Source organism: Phyllostomus hastatus, unplaced genomic scaffold (genome assembly GCF_019186645.2).
Source record: "Phyllostomus hastatus isolate PE091 unplaced genomic scaffold, TTU_PhHast_1.1 phas_contig_113, whole genome shotgun sequence".
NCBI classification, from domain to species: Eukaryota; Metazoa; Chordata; class Mammalia; order Chiroptera; family Phyllostomidae; genus Phyllostomus; species Phyllostomus hastatus.
Genome location: NW_025333530.1, coordinates 3,476,624 through 3,488,364, shown reverse-complemented (window position 1 = coordinate 3,488,364; position 11,741 = coordinate 3,476,624). Strand labels below are relative to the sequence as shown.

At 40.8% G+C, this 11,741-nt stretch overlaps 1 protein-coding gene across 2 annotated transcripts in view; it reads left to right on the top strand.

Moving 5' to 3' along the window:
* The window catches only part of SLC35F2 (solute carrier family 35 member F2), a 176,838-nt gene extending 166,038 nt beyond the window's left edge, over positions 1-10,800 (top strand). For both annotated transcript variants that reach the window (XM_045836550.1, XM_045836558.1), the window contains exons 4-8: positions 2,341-2,500; positions 3,739-3,895; positions 4,391-4,443; positions 4,962-5,116; positions 9,781-10,800. In XM_045836550.1, coding sequence (XP_045692506.1) covers positions 2,341-2,500; positions 3,739-3,895; positions 4,391-4,443; positions 4,962-5,116; positions 9,781-9,966 — 711 coding nt within the window. In that variant the 3' untranslated portion in view covers positions 9,967-10,800. The remainder of the gene's footprint in view (positions 1-2,340; positions 2,501-3,738; positions 3,896-4,390; positions 4,444-4,961; positions 5,117-9,780) is intronic.
* Positions 10,801-11,741: the final 941 nt, after the last annotated feature.

Here is an 11,741-nt window from a genome sequence, read left to right as displayed (position 1 = left end):
TTTGTAGTCACACCTTCCCTAATAATCTCACACAGAATTCAATGAGTTGATTACAATTTCCAGAAACTTTGATCTCTGACTATAAATGATTAGAAGTTTTGAATTCATGCAAGATCTAAACACAAAGTTGTGACACAACTTTGCACACATACTTGCACTTGGGTTTTTGTGACTGAAGTTCATGTATTTCATTTTGGTCTCTTAGAAAAACCTAAGTATTTGGTTGTCAAACGTTTTGCATTTATGGCTGTAGCAAGGAGAATATTTTTGAAAAGTCATCTAACAACTAAAGCCCCCTCCAGCAGTGGAGAGTGCCTGTCACTGGAATTCTGATTCTCTGCCTGAACACATCTCTGGCCTGGGTGATCTGAAAGGGTAGAAGTTTGGATCTGATGGTCTTTGAACCTCCTTCTTAAGGATTCCATCAAAGATTCTGTAATTACAAGTAGGAATTCAATAGTTTCATGAAGGTCATGATGTGGCCAAGGACATCCTGAGTCTCCTCCCACTTCACTGCCACATCAGCAGGGTCCCCACCCACTGGCAGAGGCTTCTCTTTTGTGCTGCTCTTTTCTTTCTAGAATGTAACCCTTTTTGAAGCCCCTCCTCCAGTCTCTAAGGCCTAGTCAATTTCATCTTCTCCTGTACTCCACTGTATCGCTAAGACAGTGTAACTCATTTTTATACTTGTGCCTTCCCCATCCCCCAGGGTCTGACTTGGTACCTTGGTTACTATGACTACAAGATAATTTTTAAAGATTAAATTAAATAGGAGAACTCCTGGAACTGAAAGCATCAAAGAGTCACTGAGAGTACATTTTGAAAAGGAGATTCCATGTCAAGAAATGGTTGAATGCAAGAGATAACAGATGAGATGTCTTAGAGTTTTGGAGTTGGAAGGGACTTCCTTGTGAAGTCATTTGGTCTGATCTCTTCATGTTTTGGCCCAGGGTGACTGGATGTCACTCACACAGCTGGTCAGGGGCCCGGGGAGTCTGGTACTTTTATCACAGCACAGGCAACTCCCTTATATGGTCACTCATCTGCCCATCAACATTGTTAAAAATAGAGCAAATTTAAGTTTAATTTTAAGATACAGTTTGAGGAGAGGGAGTCTCCTGTGAGAGTTTTTGGAGTTACTTTTCTTAATTTTTTTATGTAAGGAATGTGGTTCAGACTTTGTTAAGTCATTATGGCTGGCTTCTGCTGGTGTCATCCGGGTCAGGCTATTATCATTTGCATCGTTTAATGCTTTGTTATTCGGGGAGGCTCCATAAAGCATTTAGGAGATTAGACTTCTGCAGCGGGAGTAAATAACAAGGCAAGGTGCCCATGCCTGCACATGGGCGGGACGCAGACTCCAGTGATGGCATCACAGTGAAAGACAGTAAACAGCTGTGGACAGGATCAAACTGGCTGCTGGATGTTGCTAGGGGCCTGCCTTGTCCAAGATTAAACAGATTCAGAGAGAATCAGGGACAATGTTAAAAACAACAGGATTAGCAATAAAACAGCAGATTGAGAAACATCATTAGTGTAAGGACTATCTTTTATCCTTGAATATACTTTACGAAATTTGTGAAGAATTGAGTGGGTGAAATCTTTATTTTTCCTTTATCTTACAAATGATTTTGGACTTGCTATAATTTTGTCACCTTTAACCCCCTGCCTTTCAGACTGGCAATATCAGGGGTGTAGTACCTATTTTCTGGACCCAGGATCAGCAGGTGGTGGAGGAACATATGATGACAAGCACTGTATTTGCTGTGACCAAACGTCTGTCTGACATGGTGGGGTCAGGGAGATTGGGGTCTTCTTGCTTTCTCATAATAACCAGCCCGACTGCAATGAAGTATCTGGCTGTGTGACTATTTGTTCTGTGTCTGTCCAGCCTTCTGAACGCTCATGAGGGCAGGGCCTGTCTCTTTTTTCTTCCACATTCCACCTCCTCTCAGGACTTCCCAAGCTTAAATATTTATTGATTGAGTGAATGGGGACATGCAGGTAGGAAAGTGTCCCTATTGAATTTAAGGATCAACCCAGGTGGGCAAAATGGCACAGGCCCTTGGGCAGAATTCCTGGTTCAGCAACTGTCTCTCTGTATTTGAACTGGGTGACTTCGGGCAACTCATTGAACCTCCCTGGGCCTTTGTTCCTCCGCACAAGATTTGCAGTTTCAATCTCATAGCGTTGCTGTGAGGATTAAATGAGTTGATGCAGGCAAAGCGTTTAGTACAAGGCTGACAATCATCAATGCTCAATAAATGCTAACTTTTATTATTATTTACTGGTAATTACCTATGTGCTAGCTAATGACAGATGTTGTTTCCTTCCATGCAGCTTTTGGATTGCTTTGGGATTCCTGTGTTGATGGCTCTTTCGTGGTTTATTCTTTATGCAAGATACAGAGTAATCCATTTCATTGCCGTGGCTGTCTGCCTGCTGGGGGTAGGAACTATGGTTGGTGCAGACATACTAGCAGGGAGGGAAGACAGTTCAGGTAAGACTGTGTTACTTGTTTCTGGTTCAGTCACAGGGAAAAGTTTTGCTTAGGCTTTTGCTTTTATTCTTCTAATACATAGTAAAAGGCAAGAAACATGTCCTGGTTAACTGTCTTTTTGAGTTTATTTATTTGTTTTTAAAGATTTTATTTATTTACTTTTAGAGGGAGGGGGAGAGAGGAAGAAAGGGAAGAGCAATGTTGATGTGTGAGAGATGCATGATCAGTCACTTCCTGCATGCCCCCAACTGGGCACCTGGCCAGCAACCCAGGCAACCCTTCCTGTTTGCAGGCTGGAGCTCAATCCACTGAGCCACGCCAGCAAGGGCATATCTTTTTAATTTTATTTTCAGATTTTCTTGCTTCTTCTGTCATTGTAATCACTTCCACAAAGCACTCTTTATGTTCCTCCCCACTGACAGTTCTTGTTCCTTTTTGTCATACTTGTTTCATTTCATGAAAAAAGTTTCTTTATATATTTGTAGTCTTTTTTGGGCCCATACATTTAGATTAATTACTGGGAAACCTACTATAGGTTCTTTAAAAAAAAATGGAGCCCTGGCTGGCGTAGCTCAGTGGATTGAGCATGGGCTGCAAACCAAAGTGTCACAGGTTTGATTCCCAGTCAGGGTACATGTCTGGGTTGCAGGCCACGACCCCTAGCAACCACACATTGATGTTTCTCTCTCTCTCTCTCCCCCTATCTCCTTCCCTTCCCTCTTTAAAAATAAATAAATAATAAAATCTTTTTTAAAAAATGGAGGATTTGTGTGCATTCTATTGATGAAAACACTTTGATACTCTGGCTCAAAGTTCAGGCAGTTGATGGTATAAAATCTCAATGAGGTCTCTGAATTCACTCAACCCACAAGTGACTTCATTATCTCCTTTATGAGAAAAATTACCTTACTTACTTTGCTTCCTTCCCTATGATTTTCAATTAATTCCCTTCAATAAATTCCATTAATTTTTCATGTCATTGAATCATTTTCTCAGACCTTACATTAAGGCATATATCACCATCTTCTAGGCTGTTAGTTTCTTGCGGAGTCACAATATGAAAAATCACAGCAGAATTATGCCAGAAAGTGAGATCAGGAGTCTTTAAACTTCTAGAAATCAGGACTTCTTCCAAAAATCTTAATTTCAATGAACACAAGCCAGATAAACTCTTGGAAGCAAGCTAACGAGGTTTCCTGTTGACCGTGTGCCCCTGTGGGTGGCTTGTCTTCCTGCAGGTAGTGACGTGCTGATCGGGGACATCATGGTCCTCCTTGGGGCTTCCCTCTATGCCATCTCTAATGTGTGTGAAGAATACATCGTGAAGAAGCTGAGCAGACAGGAGTTTTTAGGAATGGTGGGCTTATTTGGAACAATTATCAGTGGCATACAGCTGTAAGTCTGAAATTTTCCTTAAAAACAAAATAAGCAATATGTTAGATGATTACTTCCCAGCTACTAATATCCATGGTTTTTTTTGCCCAGGTTCACTTTTGAAATCAGTTACTTGCTAAATATATGTTAGATTTTTGAAATGTCAAGAACAATGCCTTGTTTTCTTATACATGTGGTAGAGGCATTACCAGTAAAGACTTTCTTTCTCAATTACTTCTAGAAAACATTAGCTTCCTATCCAAGGGGAAAACGGAATGTCAGTTTTCCTCCTGTTGCTACTGGAGAGCGCTCCTCGGGGGGCCAGCATGTGTTCATGGACTTCTCTGGTGTTATTCTTTGTCATCTTTATTTTTCAAAATATAGTTATTTTTATAGCCTTACACAAATTCAAAAGTCAACATAATTCTTGTTTTTATCTGAAGTATAGCAACTAAATGCTTATAAAATAGTGAGAATTAGTATGTGGATCTTTGTGACCTCTAGTTTCGCTCATAGATTGCTTGTGGAATATAAGGACATCGCCAACATTCATTGGGACTGGAAAATCGGTATGTACATAAATGATCATTCTTTTTAGTCAATATCCTCTCCTCTGACACAAACACACACTAGGAAATAAATGCTTCATTTTAATAATACTTAGGCATTTTTGTAAAATCACAGGGTAATTCAATACACAGAGAACTGTAGTGGTTTGCATTGAGTTTTCTCCGAGAACTTACAAATGAACCTCCATAGACATTAATTTTTAACCTAATAGCCTTTACTAGAAATTCTGAAAAGGCTGACCTCGGTCACGTGAGCTTTCAGTTAGATCTGTATCTGGAGTTTTCCAATTTTTGTGAAGGTCGCCGGTTGGCCATTCACAACTGTTAGATTTTTGAAGTCCTTCACCTATATCATGTCTTACTGTTATTTTTTTCCTGAGAGTTTTTTATGTCTCATTTGCAATGCTGATAATAACTAGGAGCTTTGTAGATAGTATGTTAAAGGATTAGGCAATTTTCTGTAGCAGCTGGACCTTAACTTAAGCACCTTGTCTTCTGATTTCTTTGTGTTTTCACAGCCCTGCTATTTGTGGCATTTGCCATCTGCATGTTCTGCCTGTATAGCTTCATGCCGCTGGTGATTCAAGTTACTAGTGCCACTTCGGTCAACCTGGGCATCCTGACAGCTGACCTCTACAGCCTTTTCTTTGGACTCTTTCTCTTTGGTTATAAGGTAAGCAAATGGAAATCATGTTCAAATGAGAACACTTGCTTAGTTCAAATGAAGTAGCAGGTTTCTTCAAGATTTTAGATCCAAAATAAAACCATCTCATCCTCTTGGTGTGAATTTCACTGAACAAACCTCACTTCTTTTCTTACTGCTTCTGAATTAGAAAATTGGCCCAAATAAGAGTTGTTCTAGTTTTTTTTCTTCTAAATGGCAAAATGCAATGGACCTCCTCTTTGGTGTGGCCCGGGACACCACAGCATGGAAGTGCTGATGCGTGTTGCCTGGTGACGAACAAGGAGTCCCAGGGCTGCTGTTGATTCTGAGAGACCATCTAACCTTGGTTGGGCATCCTGAGCTTTCCTTTTTTTCCTTTAGATTTATTGAGATATAATTGGCAAGTGTGTACATTTAAGGTGTACAATGTGTTAATTTGATACACTTATATTTTGCAAAGCCCTAGTACACAGATAAAAGATTTGTGGTGCCCAGTGGAAGGGAAAGGAGGTAATCATATTATCCTGCATGCAGTGGGCTGGAATGGTTCCATCTTTGATAGTAGTTTTATATTGTAAGGGACTTTAAAGGTAATTCAGTCCAGTGGTTTTCAAACTTTTTTGTGTCTGCAGCTTCACAGCATTCCCAAGTGTAACCTGCTTAATCAGTAACGGCTCTTGGTAGATGTAGTAATTCTCGAGGAGAGTGGGGTGGGAGGGAATGGACCCGTGTCCCCCAGGGAAGCAAGACAGCAAACACAGTGCCTCTGGAGAGTCTGATACACCTTCCCTTGAAAATTACAGAATGAATGATCTTAGTTTAGAGATAGGGAAACAAAGGCCCAGGGAGTTTTGTGCAATTAAGTGACTTACCATTAGTGAGCAGTGGGCTAGTGGTAGCGTCAACACTAAATCTTAGTTATCAGTCTTATAGTCTAGTTTTCTTTCCACTGCACCTTCCTCTCTATTTTCATTATTAAGATGAGAATCTCAAGCTTATAAATTTATCAAGTTAAAATCTCATGCATTAGAGAGGACCAAATAAGTAGTTTTTTTTGTACTTCACAGCAAATTTGAAAACTCTTAGGACAACAGTTCTCATACTTTTAATCTCAGGATCCTTTAAAAAATGCTTAAAAATTGAGGACTGCAGGTCATTTAGTTCTGTGACTTTTGATATTAGAATTTAAAACAGATGTTTTAAAATATTAACTCATTAAGAAAATAATAAACTCATGTTAGCATAAACTAGTTTTGAAAAATACTGTGTTTCTTAAATTAAAAGAATTTAGTGAAAATGGCATTGATTTACATTTTTAAAAATCTCTTTAATGTGTGGCTTAATGGAAAACAGCTGGATTCTCACATCTGGTTCTTCATTCTGCCTTGTGATACCACATTTCATATAATATCTAGAACAGTTGATTCTGCACTTCTAAGAGAATGAAAATGAAAAAGGCAAATAGCATCTCAGTATTATCTGAATGAATTTTGAAGTTACAGACTTCCTGAAAAGTTCTTGGGTACCTTCAAGAGTCTTTGGACTGTGTTTGAGACCTGCCACCTTAGAATTCCACCTTTCCTTAGTACACCCTCAGTAAAGGCTTGTCAACCTGTCTTTTCCCACAGTCACTTGAACAAATAGGATGTTGGCTGTGATTTGATACTTTTGGTTTCAGGAGGCAATAGCAGTGGTAAATTTTGTATCCAGGCAGAAATCTTTGGCATTGATTTGCACTATTCCTAGGAATTGGCTTTGAACTTACAATGCTTAGATCAGGGGTTCTCAGAAATTTCTACTCAAGGAACGTAAACCATTTTGATTTGCATGGTTCCTTGTGACAGGTACCAGCTGTGATCTTTGCACACTTGCTGGTTAAGGTATTCCTGAACAAAGACTGAAAGAATATTTTTAGGTTTTTACTAGCATCATTAAAAAATTAAAAAAAAAATGTCAGAGTGAATCAGAAGGATCCAGACAGGCCTGGGTGTTTTTCCTGTGGAAGCGAGTTGTTTCGTGGTTCTGTGCTTGCATTTCACACGCCAAAAACGGAGGAGGGCAGCGTTTCCATTCTGCCGTTCAAGGCCACACCTGAAGGGGCCCTGAGAGCTCAGCAGTGTAACTGCTGGCCCTGCTCACCTGTCCCCCATTTTTTTTAACCAAACATTCTGATTTAGCTTTAGTAATTTAACTTCAGCTTTCCCTTATAAGTAAAATAATGTCAAAGGAGGAAGTAAGGGTAAAGAAATGAAAGCTTAGAGGTAAAAGTACACTTGTCACTACCAAACTGTTCTAAGCTCCCGAATGTAAATACTTGCTCTTTAACTGCTCTAGCTTTCCTATGCAAAGCCCTTGTGTGTGGCGTTTTTTTGGCCACATGACTTTAAACTGTTCTCAAAATTGGAGACTATGTCAAATTCTCTACACTCATCTGTATCAGACTCTGCCTCCTTTGGAATTGACCCTGAGTAAATAAATACCTGTTGAACAGAGTGGTCACAGAAACTTTCTGTATAGGTCCTCTAATATTCTTTGAATTTCTTGTCAAAAAAGAAAAAAGTTAAGAGTCTCTACTTCTGGAGGCTTACTTCACTCCCTCACAATCTCTCCCTTGATATAATACAGGTGCCTTGATATAATCACCTGCCTTTTTAAGAGGGATAAGATACTTTTTTCCCCAAAATATTTAAAACCACCAAACCAAGATGTTTTTTGAGTAAGTTATATAGTTTTCCCACAGGTAACAGTGATCATCTTATAAGAGCATAATTAACTTTCATAATAGCAACTTAAAAATTTTAGGGTTTCCTCTAGTATTCTCTGAATTTCTCCCCCCAGTAAACATTATTAAACACCCGCTATGTATTGGTCACTGTGCTGAGTATTGGATCGAAGAATTAAAGCTTGAAGAGTATTCAAGTTGCATATCTCAGCTTGACCTAAACATTGGCTTTGCATCACTGCTGAATTCCATGATGTCTTCTCTGCCTTAGGGAGGGCTGTGGCTATTGCATTCTTTAAGGAGTTCTAAAGGCTTAGGTCACAGGTGGCAAACACAAGGCCCGCAGCCCAAATCTGGCCCTCCACCTTGATTTATCCGGCCCAACACCTTGTTTCTACCTGGTGGCAGCACCTAGCTCTCACTTAGCTGTTAAGGAGTAGTTGCATTTATACAGTCCTAAAATTACATTCAGCCCTTTGAAGGCAACCGTGAGGCTGATATGGCCCCCGGTGAAAATGAGTTTGACACCCCCCGTTTAGGTGAAGAAGTAATTGAGCACATGTACAATATTAACACATCGAAGCCAGGGGGACCCACAAAAGTCCACAGCTGGAGACTACCAGCAGTCTACTTAATACTCATTTCAAAAACCTATTTAGTTTTTCCTTCTACCTTTGGGAGTGTATTTTGTGTTCTCTCTCTCTCTCTCTCTCACCCTCTCATCCTCTCACCCTCTCACCTTTCTCTTCTCCTTCCCTAACCCATCCTGGTTTGTTATTATTTTTCTTTGTTATCTCCTGATTACAGTCCTTTTTATTGGTCATACTATGAAATCTAAGCTAATTTAAAAATACTTATTGGCTTGAATAAAGTAGCATGCTCCATTCTTAATTTTAAAATCAGTTTAGCAGGACCACTTATAAATTGTGTTTGCTTGTTTGGAGGGGAAAAAAAAAAACCAAATGATCCTGGGCATGTAATCACACATCATTATGCTACATAGTTTCCCTAACTTTTACTGTGTCATTGTTGGTCAGCCCTTCCCTGTTCTCCATGTTTTACTTTTCTTGCTGTTAAAAACAAATATTAATTTCCTTAACACTTGAGCTTTTATATGGATCCTCAATTCAAATAAAAGCAAATGTACAGAGTACTTATCATTTATTTAAACTTTGCAGTATGTCAAAATGTTATTTTCAGTAAAAATACACAACGAATTAGCATTTTTTCTTATGCATTTTGTTCTGAGTGATTGTTTTCATCCCTGAGAAAAGGACAGGTTGGGGAAGGTCAGCAGGAACTCCGTCCATCCTCGTGGTGTGTCCGTCAGAATGGACTCTAGCTTATTATTGGTCCTGCCAGGCTCCATTCTTTGTGGTTGTCCAGCTGCACCTTATACCAGTAGCCTCTTTGGGCTTCAGACTCTCCTGAAAACAATGTTGTCTAAGGCTCTTTCCAGCTCTAATAATCCGAATCTGCTCAGTCCACCATAAATTTACTGTGTAACACTTGCATATGGAAACAAGATAATTTATTACATTTTAACAAAATGGATTTTATTAGAATAGTGTTCGTGAGGGATTGATGACAAGGAGTCCCATCTGTACATCCACATTTTATCTGAGGTCCTGGGTTCCTCTGTTCATACCAATATTGTAAGCTGTGCCTTGGGTCCAAATTGGGCACTCCCCGGGTATCCATCCATACTGACCTTTTATTCTCTCAATTATGTGCAACTAGTTGCAAGGCGGGGTAGAGCTGGACTGTCCCAGAAAAAGGCAAAAGTTCCATTTCCTAGAGATGCAAGGAGCAGCTGGCTGATGTGCCAGGTGGTGATGTCGGAAACCAGGCATTCACCAGTGTGCACGCATAGGAGGGTTTTGTCCAAAGGCAGCCGCAAAGATGTGTATGTGAGGGAGCTTAATCCGTAGCTCTTCTTCTCTCCTCCTAGTTCTCCGGGCTCTACATCCTGTCTTTCACCATCATCATGGTGGGGTTCATTCTGTTCTGCTCCACTCCCACGCGTACGGCAGAGCCGGCCGAGAGCAGCGTGCCCCCGGTCACCAGCATTGGAATCGACAACCTGGCACTGAAGCTTGAGGAGAACCTCCAGGAGACCCACTCTGCAGTCTTGTAGCTGGAGGAGAAGGTGCGGATGTACACCTGAGGCTTCCTGGGAAGCGGGGCACTGCCACGGGATAAAGCAGAGCCTGCTGAGTTCTGAGGGGACACTTGGAAAATTGACTCAAACATTTCATCGCATTGGATTGGATCCAGTGGTTAGATTTCACAGGGGAAAACAGAATAATGCATCAAAAGTAGAAATGCCAAGATTAAGCAGAAGCCAAGGTTAGGATTGCGTTTTCGTGTGTTGGAGGACCAGTGGTTGTCTGTGTCAAGAGACAAGGTGTGGGCCCCCCTCTGGGGTTCTGAGGCACAGGTGGGCAAGTGGGGAGGGGGCAGATGCCCACATGAGCCAGCCACCAGACATGGCTGAAAACAGGCTGTCTGGGCTGAGTGGTCAGGAGTGGGGGCAGTCCAGGGTGGTTTTGGAGTAGGTTTCCTCAGTTAGAGGCCTCTGGGTTTTGCCCCACTGAGGAAGCAAGCCATTGTTCAGAAGCCACAGGTGAGATCTGGTGACTGTGTCAAGCAGGGAGGTGGGTGGGGCAGCACAGAGGAATCCTGAAGTACAGGTGTGGGTGCCATGGAAACACTGGAGTGCAGTGAGCCCAGGAGCCCTGTCCTCCCCCTTAAAGGAGGATACGGCACTACTTCCTACCAAATATTTATGCGCCACAAGATTTTTATGACACTTCTTCAATAAAGGTGTTCATAGTAGCATCATTATGATATCAACGATCAGTATACCACTACAAAAACTCTGTATGTAAACTTCTTTTTGATAAAAATATAGTAAAGAAATTGATGGTAAGTGTTCATTTTATTAAAATATTTTGATTTCATGGAAATACATCCACTGTGTGGTTTCTTTGATTAACCAGTTTCCCTTGTTGATTTTACATGACTTAATATATTCAACATTTCTTCATATCCAGCTTTTCAGAACCATGTCTTGGGTAAGGTGAAATAAACCTATCTTTTGGGGGCTACATTGTGATAAAAGGAAATTCAGATTCAGATCACAGATTATTTGCCAGAATAAACATTTTGAAATTCTTTTTTTTTCTTTTTTGGAGTAAAATAACCTCTCATTTTGTGAAGTCAGTTAAAACGGATGTTTGGTTTTCCATTTCCTACCAATAACAACAGTCAATCAGTGAAAAAAGTTTATGTTAAAATGTTTGCCGTTTTGGGGAGGACTTTCAGTTTGACTAATACACAGATTATTTCTTAAAATACCTAAGAATAAACCTGTATCTATAGGGATAGTGATGATGTAGGGAATCCCAGGTGACAACCTCCCACGTGTCGGTCAAGGCTGAGCTCCAGTGCCGTCCCTCCTACGCAGCCTTTCTCAGGCCAGCCCAACCAGGAACCCCATGGAGACACCTGGGGCGCTTGTTCACATCTCTCCTGTGGCTCTTGTTGAAGTGCTTCCCATTGAACTGCCCCTCCTCACCAGGGGTTGAGCTCTTCAAGGTCAACATCAGCCTTTCACTATGTTTCTAGTCCTATGGTTGTCTCATTTGTTGGGTGTTTATTAAATGAACTTTGTCTTTGGTCCCAGTTCAGAACACTTAAAGGGAAATCGACCTAAAGTAAGGCCTTTTATGCTGCACATGTAGGTGGTAAATTGTCTTACCCTGCCCTGCTCTTTCCATTCATCCCCCTTAGTCCTAGTGTTTCCCCTGGCCTGCTCCCACGGGAGGGACAACACAACTCCAGTCTGGGCTTCCCAAGTTAAACTTCGGAATTCAGTGTTCCAGCGAAGCAATATTGTGAATCACATTC